Source organism: Rhodamnia argentea, chromosome 1 (genome assembly GCF_020921035.1).
Source record: "Rhodamnia argentea isolate NSW1041297 chromosome 1, ASM2092103v1, whole genome shotgun sequence".
Lineage (NCBI taxonomy): Eukaryota > Viridiplantae > Streptophyta > Magnoliopsida > Myrtales > Myrtaceae > Rhodamnia > Rhodamnia argentea.
The window spans coordinates 3,862,160-3,882,437 of record NC_063150.1 but is presented as its reverse complement, the minus strand read 5'-3'; the positions used below and the strand labels follow the sequence as shown (position 1 = coordinate 3,882,437).

General features: G+C 43.2%; 1 protein-coding gene across 1 annotated transcript; it reads right to left on the bottom strand.

The window, feature by feature from the left end:
* Nucleotides 1-4,268: 4,268 nt before the first annotated feature.
* Nucleotides 4,269-13,174, bottom strand: LOC115748689 (NF-X1-type zinc finger protein NFXL1-like). Its single transcript, XM_030685264.2, is given in 10 exon segments — nucleotides 4,269-5,420; nucleotides 5,640-5,894; nucleotides 6,011-6,131; nucleotides 6,218-6,270; nucleotides 6,385-6,645; nucleotides 6,947-6,997; nucleotides 7,100-7,153; nucleotides 7,268-7,507; nucleotides 7,596-7,846; nucleotides 9,260-13,174. Coding segments are annotated over 10 exon segments (5,766 nt in total). The 5' UTR covers nucleotides 12,658-13,174; the 3' UTR covers nucleotides 4,269-4,338.
* Nucleotides 13,175-20,278: the final 7,104 nt, after the last annotated feature.

Below are 20,278 nucleotides of genomic sequence, written 5' to 3'. Positions count from 1 at the left end.
TTTTTGGATGGCTAGAAAGTCGCCGTCAAATTTAATATGTTTTTCTCGTAATTAAAGAAACGGGCGAGGAGGGACGAACGGTGTGTTTCATCTTAAATGGGTGGTTAAATTCAAGGTTGTTTTTCTTGGGGTCGAAGAAAATTACTGGGTTCAATTATGGTCGGGAGTGGCAGTAACACTTATGACTCGGGAGGTCAAAATCAATTGACGGTCACACAAGTACTACGTAGTCTTAGAACTAGATGGAGAATTAATGAAAGGTTTAACCAACTGCACAAATTTTCAAACTTACATGTAAGCTTGAAACTCAATTCGAAAATGGTCAAGTAATTGTAATTTCTGGTCAATTTGAAGATTCCAATGCCTATGCCAATGCCAAAAAAAAAGATGTTTTGCACGACAAGTGTGAGCAAGAGAGGGATTCCTCAATTTCTCGGGGTGGTTTGGGAAAGAACGTGCAAGCAACCCGCAGGTTTCACAAATTGCACGTGCTTCTTCATGTTTTTACTTGCAAGCAAAATTAAAAGGTAAGGGAAAGACGGTGACATCTTTTCTTGGAAACATGTCTCTTTCGATGGGCTGGTTCGATGCATCTTCTCCTGTCCCCCCCAACTTGCCAAAGTTTCAATTCAGCCACCTCGACAGAGAAAGGCACGAGTTGCAAATTAAATGTAGGGGGGGTTGGGACAGTGACCCGTCTCGTAGCACTTATCACTCCGGCCAAATTGACCCCGAACACCAGGGACGGGGACGGTTCGCGTGTATCTTCGAAACAAATCGAGCCGATAAATCGTCGAATGTCCTGGCACGATGTCACAACAAGAAGATCGTTGTCGAAAACTCTCGACGAGAAGCGGCTTTATTTGGATTGGTCTATACTATGCCGTGACGGCATGGATGCCGTTATGATTCGGAAACGTTTGGATCGTGGATGTCGATCATCATCGGCGATTGATAATTCGATAGGTGACGGCCGAAAGGGCGTGAGAATTCTCGGAGAAAGGAGGGGGGTTTCTGTGAAATTGACAGGATTGGATGGATGGATGGATGGATGGATGGTGGGAGTTGATGGGCAGATGGAGCCATGAAAGGTATTGTTGCAATGGGGCACACGTAAGGAAGATGGTGACTTTTGGTGACCGTGCGATCCACGTAAAAGGAGGATGTTTCCGGACACCTTCTAACTCATGTGACAACGGACAAAATTCTTAATAAAAACCAGTAATTGTGCTAATTACATTTTATTTTATCGATCGAGTCATAAATCTTTTATATTTATGTCAATTCGATCCATTGGCCAATAGTGATATGGACATCGACGGCGGCGCTGACGTGGACATTATTTAACAATGTTTTAATATTTTGTTAATCTTTTTTGTTTTTATGTTTTTCTTTTCTTACTCTTTCATTTTTTTTTTAATTTCCTTCCTTCTTCTTCCTCCAGCAGGCGAGGTGAACCTCACTGGCCTTGGGTGAGCTCGACATTGCTAGAGGGCGAGGTCGGGCCCTCGCCTACCGACGACGAGGCTCCCCCTCGCCCGCGACCTCACCGTCGATGGGCCGGGCTCACCCTCACCAGTACCAATGGCCGGCGGGGGCGAGCTTGCCGGTGGCCGACGGGGATCAATCTTGTCACCCAAGCGACCGGCCGCAAGAAGGAGGAGAAGAACAAAATAAATAAATTTGAAAAAAATATTATTTTTAAAAATTACCACCTCGGCGTCGGTCCTCGTCCACGTCGGTATCCGCCGGCCAAAGTTGACCGAATGGAATGAATCGATATAAATAAATAAAAAAAATTAAAACTCAAATGATAATAAAAAAATAAAAAAATAGGACTTTTTGGTAATTCTGCTCTAGGAGGAAGATGGTCACTTGGGTGAGTGTGTGATCCACGTAAATGGGATGTTTCCAGACAGCTTCTAACCCCATGTGCGAAGACAGACAAAATCCTTAAAAGGAAAAGGGCAAAAGAGCAGAAGAAGTTGAATTGCAGGTGAGGGGATGGCGGCTCAGCCCCCCACGTCCCCATCCAAACGCCACACCTTTCTCCAACCCAATCGGATTCAATCGTGGATTATGGTATGATCTCTTTGGTAATATAGGTAAGTTGGGAAATGGACGTCTGTGCTTTCTTATTCATTTTTAGTTAGGCTTTTCGAGATACTGTCCCCTAACCTAACGTTCTATTTTATATACGAAATCGGAAAGATCGACCGGCGATAACTGTTTCATTTAGGCGTTATTATATGATCTCGCACCCGTTGTTCGGTTCGTGGCTATCGCCAAGGGGAGTGAGCAGGGGAGAAAGAGACGAGATGACGCGAGGGTTCCGAGATATCGGTTGTCGGCCCCGGCCTGTAAATATGTCACTTCTTTGCCCAATCAATGAATGAAGTAAAAACACTTCTTCATTTTTTTCTATCCAAAGATATTTCGACCATCCACATACACTAGGTGAAATAATTACTTAGGTGAAAAAAATGATAGGAAGACTTACAAATCATAATAATCAAACAAAAGCCCTAAACTCGTTGTGCACATACCAATTTAGTTTTAAACATTTTAATTTGATCTTTCCTCTTTCTTTTTTTTTTTTTTTGTTGTTGAAAAAGAGCTTCATTCATCACCCATAATAATAATAATAATAATAATAAATGATAGATATACCAAGTGGGATTAAGACCGTAATAAATCCGAAGGGGCTTGAGGGGTTTGAAGACCCAATTAGAGGGGAGAATATTTTTGGATTTGGACTTTGACGACCCAATCCTTAACATTATTTTGCGTCGGGACATTGCGGGGTAACCGATCTGTTTCTTGAAATGGGTGTTTAATTTGACCAATTTAGTTCTAAATCTTTTGACGATTTGCCAAAATAGTCTTTTCTCTCAATCTTGGTAGGAATTTGTTGACATGGACGCCGCCCATCCTACGGCATGCCGGTGCGGTCTACACTTACTTGAACAAACTTTGTAATTTAAAAAAAATCACACATATATATATATATGTGTGTATTTATTTTTTTAAAAAAAATTACAAAAGATTTTCACTTCAATGGCAGTCAGGCCATGCAGGGCGGGCAATGTCAACGTCAACGTCAAAATTGATTGGAATGGCCATAAATAGGTACAATCCATAGAATCGCAAAAACCATCGAATCGTCAAAAACCTTAGGACTAAATTACTCAAATTTAAAACTTCACGATTGAATTGACATCTTTTTTATTTATTTATAAGTTTTGGATGATATGATATATATTTCTGAAAAGAGAGGAGGGGAGTTTTTTGTTTTTTTTTAAACATGTTTCGTGAGGGGGGAAATCTAAACAATGGATGTGCCCTTTTCTCGTCCTATCTATGACAGGAGACATGGCAGGCGCCGCCCAATGTCAATAAATGAACATCTCATGCCTTACCACGTGTAACATGTAAATAAACAGATCCCTCGATCTTGGCTCTACTTATTATGTAAAAGACAAATCATATCGATAATATCTCCGAGTTAGGTTTCATCTAATAATCTCTTCTTATTTCTGATCTCCTAAGTTCGGTCGGGAAATACACGAATATAATTCTCTTTTTATACTTTGCACCTCGAATGCCGTCGATATAAACAATTTTGACTTCAACAAAGCGAGTAGCTAGCTAGTCATAGCAACAGTTAAGATGGATAACTGGCACCAAAGACTGATTGTCAATTACCAACTTCTTAAATTGTTCCTGCCTGTTGCCGGCGGTCGGTTGAACTACCGTCCCGTCGTCGCTTTCGAAGTTGCTCGTTTCCTCTTTTCAATTCTTGAAATCAAATCTAGTGTTGTTGAATGTCGAAAAATGATACAAATGGTTAATGAACTTTGGTTTAATATGCAATTTGGCCCATGTGCTTTTTAATTTGTTCAATAAGATCTCTAAACTTTAGCCTATTGTGCAATGTGGTTCTTAGATTTTTGATTTTTTCAATGTGATATTTAAATTTTTGGTACACGTTCAATGTAGCCCCTAATTACATAAAAGTATTCAATATTGAAGAAATTAAAAGTTTAGAGATTAAATTATATATTGAGCCAAAGTTCAGTAGCCATTCGTAACATTATCCCTTGAATTATCGTGCGGAGACCCGAAAAAAGTTGAATAGAGTGAGAAACTAACCCTTGATAAGGAATTGAAGGTATAGGGTAGTAACGTTTCGTCTGTCTTAAGGTTACTTTAGCCAGTAAGAAGGAAAATTACACTGAGAGATAACGAAATGGACTGTAGGTGACCCTGTGAAATATATGAAAATCTTTCATTTCTCATCAAATACATGCTCCAATTCGAGGACTGCCCCGGTTCTTACTATACCGTGTACACCATCCCGACCTCGACGAGCGCGGCGTGGGGGATGTTCAGTGCGACCGGAGGCTCCCGGGAGTTCCTATTTAGGAGGAGATAGACCATGATCAAGAGCCGCTTCATAAAGTTCGAACCTTTACGTGCCACTAGATGGGACTGGCCAAGGATGTATGCGGTGCCGCTCTCCCTAGCGTCGACGAGTTGTTGCAACTCCTCCCGCACAGACGCTTGCATTTTAGGACTCTCCGGAGGCAATACGAACCGAACCTTCTTCCTCCTGACCGGGGCACTAGTGCTAGGACCTTTTGATGACCCGGGCTGGCACGAAATTGTCTCGTTTTCCTTGCTGGTCTGACTCGAGGATGCAGGGGACATGGAGTTGCTAACCGGGATGAGGGCATATGCCGCGTTCCCATCTGAGCCCGGCTTCCCGATCATGGTCATCTCCCCTTCAGCAAAAGCGTTGGACTCGAAGTCCTCCAGGGAAATGAATTCCCCGATGGAATGGATGATCTGCTCCTCGAAATCGTCTGTGTCCCTGATGCGGTCGCAGTATCCATATTGCACGATGCACCGGTAGATCTTGTAGTCCTTGTGGCCGACCCTGCCAACGAGGAATCGCTGGTCGCAGGGCACGTAAGGCAGCGGCTGAGACTTGAAGGACACGAAGATGAGCACCTGGTGGAATGCGGGAAGGTTCGTTACGAAGTGCGAGAAGAATGCCGGGACCCCTGTCACTATCTCTGTGTAGATGAAGCCGATCCCAGGGACCCTGGAGATACCCAGCCCCACGCTGAAGTCCGTGAGCCACTCGCATGAGACCTTGTTCTCTCGATTGAACTCGTACTTCTTCATCGATCCGTAATGCCACGCGAGCATGATGGTTAAGAACAGCACAGAGAGCATGACGAGGTACCACGCCCCCCGGTGGAAGTTCCAGATACATGCTGATAGGTACATGGCTTCGATAAAGCCGAAGAACAGCAGGAAACACGCGGATAGGAATAGGCTCTTTTCCCAGCACAGAGAGATCACCAGTGACATCAGGCAGGTTGTTACAAGCATTCCTGAAACAATGGCCATTCCTGCAGAAATTTGACCCCGTTTCTTGTTAAAAATCAGAGATGAGTATCGTATGTCCTAAACAATTGTCGTCTTCTCGCATATCTTCCCAGCTAAGTAGATAAAATTCATTACTTGCCAAGCAATGTATCGAACATACCAACGCTCGCTGTCTATATTTCCTGTCTAATTAACCCAAAAGTTTATAGAGATATATACATATTGCATACACGGAATCCAACCTGTTGCGTATCCAATTGCATCGATTTTGTGGAAACCGATTGTCACCGAAAGGCTCAGGACCATCAATAGCCAATTGAGCTCAGGGATGTAGACCTGCCCATGTATCTTATCTGACGTGTGCACCACTTTTACCTGGGGAAAGCACTTAAGTGCCAGGAGCTGGTTTATGATTGAGAAGCTGGCCGTTATTGATGCTTGGCTCCCAACTGCTGAAGAGAACAGAGATAACACCACGAAACCATGCCGAGTATGAACTGGGCACACAGTTAAAACCTTCTAAGCAATCGGGGTTCAAAAAGAAGGGGGGTCGGGAGATACTAAAAAAGAGAGAGGAAAATGAGAAAGATGTCATGATTGTATTAGTACCTACCTGGTATAGAGCTACTGAGATGATTGAAGTGTTTGACGACCCGCCAGTTTTTGGATATGAATGCAGCTTGACCCGCATAGGATACGAGAAGAACCGGATAAACGCAGCATGCGAAGGTTATCTGCAGAGAGACAGAATCCAATCATCTGTCAAATCTTTGGCAATGAAAAAAGAAATTACCAGAGCAAAAGCTCTCTATGAAGTAACCTTAATTGACTTCTTTGAAAAGCGACCTAGATTCGCAAACATCGCTTCTGTTCCTGTCAAAATCTCACACCAGCAGAGAAAGCAGTCAACATTTTCACAGACTAATTGTAATGTCCATTCCAGTAGCTAAGAAGTGGGAGGGAAAAGAAATGATCGATCACACTTACCTGCTACGCAGAGAAGAATGCTTCCCAAAGATCTCCAACTACGTTTTTTGATATTTCTCACGAATCTGGACATGTATGCCGGGGATACGGCGCGAAGAATGTCAGGGTTGTAGTGCACGATATTGTATACACCTATCCCACTGATAAATAAGAGCCAAATGGTGACGATCGGCGAAAATAGGAACCCAATTTTATCAGTTCCATAACACTGCAGCATGAAAAGGCATATCTGTATGATGCACGCAGAAGGAACAGGAACATCTGGGACACAAAAGGAAAAACAGAATAGATATCAAACAAACAGATCGAAGTATCTAAATGTTGCTTCAAGAACAAGCATTACCGGCACATTCCGCCTTTCATTTGGTGCGAACAGCATTGGGTGACCAATTATACACATTACAAATTAAAAAAGGAGAAAATGAACAGAGATTGGCGTTCAGGGCACTCGAAAGTATTTTATTTGTATTGTAGATCTATAGTGAAGACAAGAAAGAGAATCAGTAGAGCAAGATATCCAAACGCATCCCAGAGAAGGAATTGAGAATGGCTATACACTCACATTTTTTCAAGGCATTTGTTATGGAATCTTGAGTGGCTTTCGAAGCGGAAGCTGGTAAGATCCAAATGCCAAGAAACATGAGAAATAGGTCATTTCCAAATCATTATTTCCTTCTTTATCATCTTACGACTGGATATATCTTGTAAATCTTACATGAATCGACAATCTCCGACAATGACCGCTCAACGCCACTAGAAGCTGACAGTACTGGGTCAAACATAAAAGGATGAAGACATGACCAACTTATTCAAGTCAAGTGGATTAGTCTCAAAAGTCAAAAGGATACGGGAAAATTGACAAGATTAATTAGGGTTTCCGAACCAGATATTGCGGGGGTAAGCACTCCGTCATTGATAATCATACAGGAACCAAACAGAGCTAAGAACAGCATCAGGCTCTGACTAAATCGGTGCTTCTCGAGAGCCCTTCTGGCCCTCGATTCCAACTTCATCCTAGATGGGGTCTCCATCGAATGCACAGCCTTGTCGGTAAACCGATCGTTCGGAAGCAGACCCACTTTCGCATGCCTGCACAATAGCGAGTATAAAGCGAATGTACCACCTGCGACAATTTGCAAGCTATATCAGCGCCACCGCAAAATTCATTGTAAAAACCGACCCCATACTCTAGGATGGAAGTAATCTCTTACCCTCCCCATCATCATCAGCCATCAAGACTATAAAGGCATACTTCAGCAGGGAAATGACGGTGATTGTCCAGAAGATGAAGGAGAAGAACTCATATGGAGTCTCATCTGACACGAAATCCTTTTCGGGGATTGTTCCAAAAACATACAAAGGTGCAGTACTCAAATGGCCATAGACTACTCCGACGGTCTGAAATGATAAGAGGGCCAGATGCTTCCATGTTTCTTTCTGCATGCGTAGCCGAAAACATGTTCTCACATGGCCAAAGGTATCAAAAACTTAAATGCAAGAGCTAACACAAACGGCTGCAATTGATTTGTATACACATAGGTGCTGATCAAACCCTGCGCACATCTGAGGCAGAAGTTATACAGATCACATGCAAGACAGTATCGAAACAAATAAGCTAGAGAAGTGAAAAGGAATGATGAGTATTAGAATAGTCCATTTCACCAGTTGGTCCCTCATCCAGGAAACAATGATAATCCCAGGACGGAGTCGGAACTACTCGCCAAATAGGCACCATAAACAGTTAATATGGTTGATGCCAAACCTTGAAAATGGTAACCGACAATCACCTGCGATTTTAGAGACATTTATCTATATCTCAGAAAACGGGAACTTTACCTGAGGCTGGCGAGAGAAAGTCCCATGGTTCAGCGGAGGATCCATGACCAAACAGAGCTTGTCGAGAAGAGCCAGAGAGTGAACTTGGCTACTGCTATAAACGTGATATCAGCCCCGAAAGAGAGGAGTGAACTCTCATGTGAGGGATCAGACAGATGAGACTGGCAAGCTATGGCGCCAATAAGCGCCCAACTGAGAAAACCAAGTTTTTTTTTAGAGGGACAGAGACTCGTGAGATGAAGTTTACGGACTCTGTGCTTCCAGTAGATTCAAAGCTTTGGCTGATATAACAAAGAGAGGGGCATCAAGGACGACAGAGACTGCGAAGATGTTCTTATTTTGGATTGTTTCTCATGTTTGAGAGGGAAAGCCAGAATAACGGAGACGGCCATTCTTGTCTGGAAAAGAAATCTTTAAAACACAACGTTTTCTTGCTGCATTTTTAAACATCTATAGGGGAAAGAAGGAACAAAGGGAGAGCAACACAAAACAGTGACAGGCTGAAGGGAACATTCACATAAATTCCATCGTAATGAAAGGACGGCATTCTATAACTTGCAATGCTAACAAATTCTTTATTTCTCCTCACCAGGAATTAGACATTCGAAATGCCGTGTTACTTGATATAACAATTTTATTGACCCTAGAATTGGTTTCATTCAAGAATTCACCACTTGGTCTTATTCAATCTAGGTTGTCCACATTCTATCTCACCACTTGGAAGAGACGAACTGCAAATCTTTGTGATCCCTGGACTAATTCTGCAAAAACTACAAGCGTTCATGTGCCTGAACAAATTGAGGGAAAGCAAAAATTTCTCTAGAATCAAGAGACAGGATCTGAAGCAAGTCCTCGCTTCATTACAATGCGACATTACTTGCAGAGCCATGAACGTCCTTTCCAAGGAAAAAAAAATGGCAAAGAACATTCTTCATCTAATCTAGATATCAAAATGAAAACTGTCTAAGCCCCATTAGCAATGGTGGATACACCTGAAAATCCAAAAGCCACCCCTACCCACCCAACCACGCGGACACACAAAAAACAGGTGCTCCTGATCCACAAAGCTGAAATGCAAACACTTCATTCGCAAGCCTCCTCCCAGTCATCAACTACTTCGGCCACCTCCACTTCTCTGGAAACGAGTCCTAGCGTTCCTTCCGAACTAGACCCACCAGCCTTCGATTCAGATCCTACCACAACCTGACCTCCAACTTTTATCGAACTGATCTCCTTTCCGACTGACGGAGCAGAGGAGCTCGTGGCGTTTTCAGAATCTAAGACGCTCCAACGATTCACGGAAGCAGATATAGGAGCTTCTTTATCTTTCAAAATGGAGCTCTGAGAATCAATAGACCACTCCTCACCACCCCATGAATCTTCCTTCCAATCAGAAACCTCCTGCACAACAGCCCTCTTCCATGGATTGCCCTTTATAGCTCCAATTGAAGCCCCTTCCTTGGCCGGAACAGCTCCTCCCCACACATTGGGCATGGATGCGGCACCTCCATTCTGAAACACAACAGCCCCATAATAAGCTGAGCCGTGATCCAACCTCCTCAAAGCAGTTGCAGCACGAGCGGGGTCACTAAACACGGCCAACGCATTCTTATCATTCAACCAGACCAACTCACATTCCCCCCCAAATCTCAGGACCAGAGCGCTTATATCTGCCTCCCTAGGCAAGTCAAGGAAAGAAACAACAAGCCTAGGGTCCATGTCAACCAACAGGTCGAATGTGGGTGGGTGTGACATGTTTGAGGTTATAGAGCCCCTACCTCCGAGTACACGAGCTGGTACTTTAGACTTCGAAGTGGCGTGGACCACAATAAAACGTTTTGGTTCCCAACCAGCTGCGCTTACCACAAGCTTCCACCTCTCGGCAATAAGCCTCACTGCATCTCTTTTTTCCTTCAGCATTGAACAGAACACATGAACTTTGAGGCTAGTGGCGCTTCCTCTGCTCTTGCCAAGAACTAAAAACTTGCATCTCTCCTCAACAGCTAACACCCACTTAGGATCACGCCTGAAGAGATCCATGACTGATTCTGACACGGAAGAATTCTCCCCGAAATGCAGGGCTTCCAAGTTCGGAGGGTTGATGTCAAAAGCATCTGCAAGAACTCGCTTGCGCTCTACTTTAGCGCACTCATCATCACACACCAGCTTCCTCTGCCCAAGTGGAGTTCTCTTCCCAGTAGCTTCTACTGGTAGAAGTGGCACAGGCAACTTTTGCATTATGGAAGCTTCAAAAACGGTGTCAGTGCTAAAATTGCCATTGGCCCCACCGGCATCACAAGGTACACTTGCTGTTACTCGTCCACAAGAACAAGTTATTGTGACAGGGAAATCACATCTCACATCAGGACACGACGCTGAAGGGTGACAAGGTGCTTTGCAAGCGTGCCTGCAATCTCTTCTAGGAGCACCACATACCTGTCCACATGAAACTTTGAGACTGGTTACACTGGCTGAGTTGTCAGAATCACAAGGTGGTGGGTGACAAGTCCGGCCACAGGCATGCAAACCACACTGCCTGGTCTTACCACAGGGTTTGTTACATCTGATGTCTTTGGACCCACATGGTATGTTCCTAAGAACCACATGTCCACCAATGCACTCTTTTGCCACTGGAACTGAACAGGGAGGGCATTCTCCAAAGTGACAGCTGTGAGTGGATAAATGCCCACAAGGTTGAGGGATCAAGCATGGTAGCTGACACGAAGGCGGGGGCGTGCCACAAGGCAGAGGAGGAGGAATCGAAGTTTTACCACATGCACAAGTTAAATCGGTAAAGATCGTTTCAAGGCAAGGAGGGCAGTGGCCACTGTGACAAAGTGATTCACATGAATGCTGCCCGCATCTAAGCTTCTTGCCACAGACCATGGAGCAAAGATGAGGGTCCCAGTCACTGAGAGGAAGGTTGCTAGAATTTGACAAAGGGCAGCAACGCTCGCTACAACGATGCCTACCGCAATTTTTCTTCCGCCCACATGGTTTATCACAAGTGAATATCTCCTCCTTTGTTCTGTGGCATTCAACAGTACGAGAAGTCAAGCCACAACGACATTTTTGGGCAACAATCACCATACAAGGAGGACAAATTCCTGCATGACACATTTCCTGACAAGAGTGTATTCCGCAAGGGAGTAACTTGTCACAAGCTTGTGAGCAAGTTGGGATGGGGTCCAGACAGTTCTCTCTTTCATCCATCAAATTCATTTTTCCACAATAGCACGTTTTAATCCTGCCCGGTAATAAGTCACACTCCCCACAAGGACCCGGATGGCAAACTTTGTCGCACAAATGATTACCACAACTAAGCAATTTTTGACAAGTTGAATTGCAAGAAAAAACACCACTTTCCACATCAACTTCTCCCTTCATGGCCATGTCTCCACAGAGAACAACCTCTATCTTCTTTCCGCAGAAGCATGAAGCATTCAATAATACTTGGCAAGGATCACATGGACCCACATGGCAAATTTGCTTACAGCGATGACGCCCGCACTCAAGAAGCTTATCGCAGCACTTACCACAAGTAAGAATGGACCTGCGATCAGAGCATCGAGTCGTAATTGTTTCCTTCCCACAAGGGCACAGCCGTGGAGGGGCAAATGCCTTGCAAGGAGGGCATGGACCAGGATGACATTGCAAGACACAAAGATGGGGGCAAAAATCCTCCTCCCTCTCACCAGGATGCAAGATATCCCTTTCCAATGGCTTCCCACAAGGTTCTCCACATGAATGTGGTGTCAAATATAAATCTGAAGGTGGATCTGTCCTATTTCCGCAAAAGCACACATATCGAATCTCCTTTGATGATGTCAGTTGCACATGCTGACATCCAGGACAACGCCAATTGATACCTTGATTCTTCTCGGCAGAAAGATCGACTGAAGTGGGCGCCCGAGCCCACTTCTTGATGCAATTGAGATGAAAAATGGAGTAGCAGCTGGAGCAAGACCAAATGGGTGCAGACCTCCGGACCATATCATAGCATATCATGCACTCCACAGTACCCTTCATCAACTTCTCCTGAATTTCTTGCACCAACTGAGGCAAATTCGTGTCCTTGAACACTTTCTCTTCATTGAACTCGCTCCTCACTTTTTCCTTCTCCCTTCTCTGATTCAAAGGTCTTGCAGGGTGACTTCTTGGACCATGATTACCCCTGGGAACAGAACTGTGATTCACAAACCCATCATTTCCTCGCAAGTTCCCTCTATGCCCACTATCGGGAGAAAAAGTGCGAAAATTTGATGCATGCCCACTATCAGACAGAAAAGTTCCATCATCGGAACTGGGGTTCAAGTTCGCTGGTGCCGGAGGGTTTGCAGGTGGAGCATTTGGTGCAGACCCTCTGGGAACCCATTCTTGACGGGCACTCTGAGCAGGTACTCTAGGTCTTCTATTGTTTCTGGCATGGTAGTTCATAGTCCTCAACGAACTCCGATTCCAAGGTATACTATCTGACAAAGCGAACTAAAGCGTGAGTGGATTGAACGAACACGAAGTAGGATCGAAGGATCAAAATTTCGGGTCAAATCCCTCCGAAGCGGCAACCAGGAACGAAATGATCAAAAAGTTCCAAAATGCCAAGTAAAAACTGATGAGATCAGAATCGCAATTCATCGCCCAGAAAGGAAAAAGAAAACCCACAGGGATCGCAATCACTAAAATGAAATCGCATCACTCCCCAATATTCACTCGTCAAACAATCAACCGATGCAGGCGTATAGACACGGATCTCCTAAAGGCCTTTCGAGAAGCCAACCATCGAGAAAAGCTAGAAACCCTTCACAGACAAACAAGCAAACACCTCGCCGGCAGGATGACTAAAAACACCAAAACCATGAAATCGCGTAGCGATTCCAAGATTCTAACTAAGCACCCGCACGGAAAATGAACGACCCACAGTTGCGAAAACATTCAACCGATGGATGAAAGTGATAATTACCTCAACAACCTTCTTTGCAAAAATCCCAGAAGTATAGGAATCACTTCCCCGATTCTCTATCCCGATATAGCCACTCCTCCTCCTCCCTCAGATTTTCTGTTCTAAAAGCGGATCTTTTAACCTGGGGAGGAGCAAACAAAAGAGTATTGGGCTGAGTTTGGGTCTTCTTAGACTTCCTCCGAAACAGTTAAACCGACCCGACAAGCGAGCGCGAGAGAGAGAGAGAGAGAGAGAAAGAGAGAGACAGAAGAAGAGGCAGAAGAAAGTTAAATAGAGTCGGGAGAGAGAATTTATAGCGACCACATCCTCTTCTCGTCGCTCCTGTGATTTTTGAATCGTGGGTGCGTGTCAATCTTGAACAGCCGACGGCCACAGTCGGTGGACTGGAGCCCATAGAGCCCGATCGATGGATGCTGGGCCGCCGCGTCATGAAGCTCCCACGGTTAGGAATGCCTTAGCATCTTTGAATTTTTAGCTTCAAACTATGACAGCTTTGATAATCTTCTTGGGGAAAATGAAACTAGTTTTGTCGAATCAAAAGCAACTCGCACAGAAATTATCCAATTATTCCAACTATAAATAGCTCGGTTTGGTCAGATTGGATTCGGCGCCGATACCGAGAGGATATGACTTTGAAGATAGTCCGGGACGATGGCCGGCCGAGCTAGCACACGGTAAAGTGCATTCCACAAGTTAGTGTCAGCCCGATTGAGCATGGAATGGATTAAAATATGATGCTCTGAAGTGATTATGAAAATCAACTTCGTATGTAACTGTTCGAGTCAAGTATCGGGTACGAGAGATTAATCGAGAAAATCCAATAAAATATCGCAAGGCAGCCGAATTTTCAATTGAATTAATCTGATGTCGACTTTTTTCGGTGGTTTGGTCCAAAGCATCGATTGATCCGGGCGATGAGAGAGTTCTAAGTTTGAGAAATTAAAGGCAACTATGAACACTAATCCAATTATGTATTCCGCGACGACGACGTATTACAACGGCCCGCCAAAAAGGCAAACCCATGACCGTCGATCTCTCTCGAGTCTCGATCTCAATCAACACCAACGAGATTTCCATTTGTCCTACGAATCGCCGACGGCGATGGCTCTACCGGATAGCCCAAGAGGCGACGGGGGGATCTCCCGGAGATGAGGTCTGGTCGGGAGGAGATGGGGCCACCAGTCGACGATCTTCTCCGACTCTCGCTTGATCTTCCTCACCCGGCTATGCACCGCAAGCTCCGCCTCCTCCTCCTCCTCCCCCTCCAGGCCCTCCACCTTTCCTCTGCTCTGGCGGTCGGCGACCCTCCGTCTCTGCTCCATCTCCCTCCGCCGCTACTCTATATCTCTATGCCGGAGCCTGTTGAGGAGTTTGTTAGTGGGTGGCGAAGGGATCGCGCGATATATAAGCGCAAAGAGAGAGAGAGAGAGAGAGAGAGAGAGAGAGGCGTAGAAGGTAAGGGAAGAGGGAGGGTGGTGAGTGAGTGAGTTGAGTTGGGTGAGCGAAGTGGGCGAGATGATGACGAGTTTGTTTTTGGTTCATGAACGAGTTCCAGACGACTACTCTGCTGGACCGTGTTCAGCATGCGGGAACGCGAAGTGATCGTGTGCGGACGCCTCTAGGGTAAGTTACTTGGTCCGCGCTTGCTGACCGTTCGATCGCGAGCGGCGAGACCCGTGCATCGTCTGTCAGAAATTATCATTTCATCGGCTAAACAAATTTCAAATGGGGGACGGGCCAGCAACAATGTCCCTACCCATTATAGACGACTAAGAATTTGGACATATTTTACGTTCGAAATTTGCATAAGCAAAGAGATCTTTCTCATAAATATCTTTCGATTGCACCCATCGTGTGATCCAAATATTTGGAAAGTTCTCTTGAAACCCTTCTTCCGTTGAAATTTTCATGATCTCAAGTCAGGCTTTGGTTTATGATTTTTACTCCGTCACTCGATCAGCTATCCTTTTTTTTTTTTTTATAAGGAAATCGTGATGTCATTATCTCATGATAATTCGGACCGTTTTTGCAGTAATAATATATTTCTAATTTCTCCATCTATTTATATATGACAGAATTATAATTCAAGGATTTATGTATCCATACGATGGGATATGGGAGGGACGATGAATGGCATGATGTGGCAGCCATCATAGGTATGCCGTGAACGCACCATAGAACTTCCCACCAAAGCAGGCGAGGGGTGTGGGTGTGCAAAATGAGAAAAATATGTTCTGAGTCAAGTTCAAAGAATTTGATGGCAATTGTTGTTCTCAGAGGTTAACCGAATATGTACCGACTCTTCTAGGCCAAAGATGAAATTACAGAAATCCGCCGTTGACCGTGCTTAAATCATTGGGGAAATGACAAAACTAGTCACTAAATGTTGACTTTATTATACAATGTCACTGCTGGACTTTAAATTTGTTCGACGTGATTCATGAACTATCTGTAAACGTCCAACGTAATCCTTTTCGTTCGCTCAAACTAGAAATCATAATAAATGGGTTGTCGTTTGAATTGATGTGCAAAGCTTTTGAATGCAATCCTGAAAAATCTAACATTACCATGACTAAAGTATTGTCTGTTGTTGTGATATAATAACTTATAAGGTACACATCGGGTTAGGAATAAAAAAATGTAGATTTTGGAATATAAGGAGGATTTATTAATGAAGAGTAGAGTTGAGGTTGATTTTACAATTATTTATTTATTTTATGGAATACAAGTGGGTGTTTGGATAATGGATTGAATATACTTGGGGAGAATTACAAAAAAAAGTCCTACACACATTGTAATTATGTTAATTCAATCATAAACTTTTTTTTTTGTACTAATTCAGTCCATTCTACCACTTTTGATCGGAAATCGATGTGAACTTTAGAGGTGCCACTTAGACACGTCAGACGAAGACATGGACATTTTAAATAAATTTTTTAATTTTTATACTTTTTTTATTTTTTCTTTTCTTTTCGTTACCCTTTTTTTTTTTCTCTTCTGCTCACCCCGCACTTAGGACTGGCGAGGGCGCATGGCCTCTCACCCAAATTTGGCAAGGGCCGCGACGCCCTCGCCAAATTTGGCCAAGCAACGGCACCGCAGCCCTCACCAGCCCTGGGGGGAGTAAAAAAATCAGTTGACTAAAAAGGCCTTCAACATATTATTTTCAGCAAGAAGGGAAAAAAAAAAAAAAGAGAGAGTTGCTCTTTATGAAGTTATTAAGGTATGAGAGACCCTTGAACTTTCTCATGTGCTTCTTTGAATTCTCTTTTGAGCAATAACTTCTTTTTATAATTCCAAATCCCCATGAAAGATTTCCCGTAAATAAAGATTTCTTAAGTACAAAATCCCCTCCATTATAGTTCTCGTTAGGTATAAGCTTCTCTTCGACCAAAAAAAAAAAAGGTATAAGCTTCTCGACTTTAAAACATTGTACAAGAATTTTCTTCAGCGGATTGATCGATCATCATTTGTAGACTAATTTGAGAATCAAGCAACAAAAGTTTTAGGAGCTAGACGTCCTATGATATTAAGAAGTCGTGGATGAGTTCAAGGAGGAATTACTGAGATTTCTCATTTATGCCGTGCAAAAATTTCCTCTTTTTTTGTCGGGTCGTGTGCACCCAAAGCATGGCAAATAAATTTAAGATAAAATTTGGGAAAGAAAAATTTGTAAATTATATATTAATTATCTTCTATATTGAAAGATTTTCCGTCTTGTTTCCTCATTAGTCAACCCTACCCAAGCGAGCGAGGACCGCCCCCACTCGCGGGGGACCCTCCCCAGGCACATTGGAGCCCCTGCCAACCCCCTGCCCAGGGTCGCCCTCGCCTGGGTGGGCAACTTTGTACTACCCAACTTTAGATTTAGCGTTGAGCAATGTTGGTCGGCGATGCTCCGCCAGATTTGTGCGTTAGGCAACACTGGGCAAGGTTTGGTGACGCCGAATCTGTGCTGCGTGGGGCCATGCCAGGTGGCGTCAAGCAACGCCGGCAACTCTGGATCTAGGGTTGGGCGGTGTCGAGCAATGCCAGGCGGCACCGGGCAATGTCGGCCGCCCTCTCCCTTTTTTTTTTTTTTTACCGAAAGCGGAGAAGTATTTTGGTGACGATCGTACGCTCCGATACCATGATGAAAAACATAATCGTCATTAACTCAAATCAGATTACATCATCTCTATTTATAGAGTGAGCATTAGGGCTCACTAATTATGGAAAAGACTAGACTACCCTTTCAATAGAGGCTAAACAGGAAATCAGTGTGAATGAGGTTGTAACTTTCTTGGATATGTGGACATCGCTTCGCAACTGCGATGCGTAGATAATTAAGAGTTTGGGATGGTCAATACTATTACGGATATGGTAAGTTCCAATTAGTCCATAGCTCCGAAAGTGTTGACCCTAGCTTCCATAGGAACCACCTTCATGACCCAAACGGGGTCTTTGACGGACGCAGCAGCAGCAGCCGCATACTACACTCGATAACTAAGGGAGACAACCCTGTAAAAGGATCAGATTAGATGGTAGCATGTATACCTCAAAATGAAGATCCAATGTAAACAAAAGCTATCAGATGAGAGGGACCGATTAACTCATTACTAGAACTAGACAGCGCGCAGGCGGTGGTTTACAAGTGAAGAAAAGTGGTCTTACGAACTATAGGTCACGGATAAAAAATGAGTTGGGTTAGAACCCATATTTGAATAGGCATTATAGACCTAAATCCATATTTGACCCATTTTTTAAATTTGTTGGACCCATATTTTGACACAAATTAATAAAAATGGATTAAAAAGTAGGTCAAAGACCCCGTATTGACACCACTACTCATTGCTACAAAGAAACTGACTGAAACCTAGTGGGCTGACCAAGTGAACTTCTAAATTCGCTTTCCTATTATAAATGTGAAAGATGTTAGCCTCACTAGAAAGGCGAGTAAGGAAGCTAAGGAAATGAAAACATCCATCTTCTTTTCTCAATTAAGAAAATCTGACCGGTAATGAGGTATATGTAGCGATTAATTAAATCCACATGTCCTACATTTTCTTGTTTCAAGAAGTTGTGTCTGAACAGATCCGTAGGGAAAAAGACTAAACAATCTTCTAGAGCCCATCACTACATTTAAATATTCATACCATTTCCAAAGAGCACAAAGTAACGGTTTTCTTGCAAGTTAAAAGCAAATTTCACTACTGAAATATGTCAAACATCAATTCAAAACATTCACCAAAAGGATAATAACCATTGAAATCACGCAAAATGATAATAATTGTTCTATAATCAACACACCTTAAAAAAAAAAAAAAAAAAAAAAAAAAAAAAAGGAAGAAGAAGAGAGAGAGAGAGAATACCAATCACTTGCTCTGGAAGTTGCCTGGTTCTATATCTGCTTTTATTTAACTTAGCCCTCTTAAATGAATAGTCATTCTCGAAGTTGCCACTCATCATCATCAATTATCATACAAAATAATTTGAATCGTTTCATTTATCCTTCTAGGTTTCTCACCAAAATAGGAAAAAAAAAATTGGACAGAACCATAGTATTTTCGAATATCGCCTCATTTAACATTTCATAAGGCTCTTTAAAACCACTGAATTCTTATATCGTCTCACTTCTTCTTCCAAACTTCATACTCAATCCCCTTGAGGAACATCATACCATATCACACAGCTTTCTGGACCCTAAAGTGGCGTTTCAATCAAATAGGCCTTCATTCAAAGTTCCAAGCAGTGCTGAAACTAGACATGAAAAAAGCATACGATCGAATTGAGTGGGATTTCTTGGAAGATTGCTTGCTGAAATTGGGATTCTGCACAAAATGGGTAAACTGGAAAATGCAATGTGTTTCCACCGTGTCTTTCATTGTATTCGACAAGGGGAATTCGACAAGGTGATCCGTTCTCCCCCTATCTATTTATTTTGGTTGCAAATGTGCTCTCAATTTTGATGAAAAAAGCTGTTGGGGACGGAAACATCAAAGCAATCCATTTTAACAGTTATTGCCCCACTTTATCTCATTGTTTGTTCGCGGACGATTCGATGTTCTTTCTTGATGGGACCATCACTGAATGTCAAAACATAGCATCAATTTTGAATCAATGTTGCTATGCTTCTGGCCAAGCAGTCAATTTAAACAAGTCGGGAATCTTTTTCAGTAAGGAGTGCCCACAGAGTTTGAGGAGAAATATGGCGGCAGAACTAAGGGTCCCGGAGATAGAAAAAATTGGCAAATATTTAGGAATTCCATCTAATTAGGGGGAAACGAAAAAACAGATGTTTGCTTGGATTACCGCAAGAGTAAATAAGACGCTGGAAGGTTGGAAGGAAAATATAATATCGAAAGCAGGAAAGGAAGTCCTTATAAAATCAGTTGTACAAGCATTACCTCAATAAGCGATGTTTATTTTTAAAATACCAATCTCCATTTGCCAAGCTATTGAAAAAAAGATTGCCGCGTTCTGGTGGAAAAACAACGAAAAGCATACTGGTTTGCATTGGAAAAGGTGGGAAACTTTGAAGTCTAGAAAGGATGCTGGAGGACTGGGGTTTCACGATTTAATAACTTTCAACAAGGCTTTGTTCGGCAAACAAGCTTGGAGGATTTCACAAGATCCTTAGACTTTGTGGAGTCGTCTTCTAAAAGGATTATATTTCCCCAAAGAGAATTTCCGGCATGCCGGGAAAGGCAGCAGACCTTCTTGAGGTTGGCAAAGCCTCACTATGGGTAGAGACACCATATATCCATCAATCAAATGGGTAGTTGGTAACGGGGAAAAGATTAACATTAGAGAAGATAGATGGCTTAAACGGGGAGTCCTGGGAGGAACTGCACACATAAGCAAACCGAGAATGGTGTCCGATCTAATTATAAAGGAAGAGGAATGCTGGAATGAGGAACTGGTACAGGAACTTTTTGATCTAGAAACCAGCAATGAGGTATTAGCTATCGCCTTAGGGAGTCAGAAAATGGAAGATAGAATGGTGTGGACACCATCTAAATCAGGAGAATTCACCGTTAAAAGTGCATATGATAGCAGCAGAGAGGAATTAACCAACCAAGTTTCAGAAAAGGAGTCATCCTCTTATCAGACCCCAAA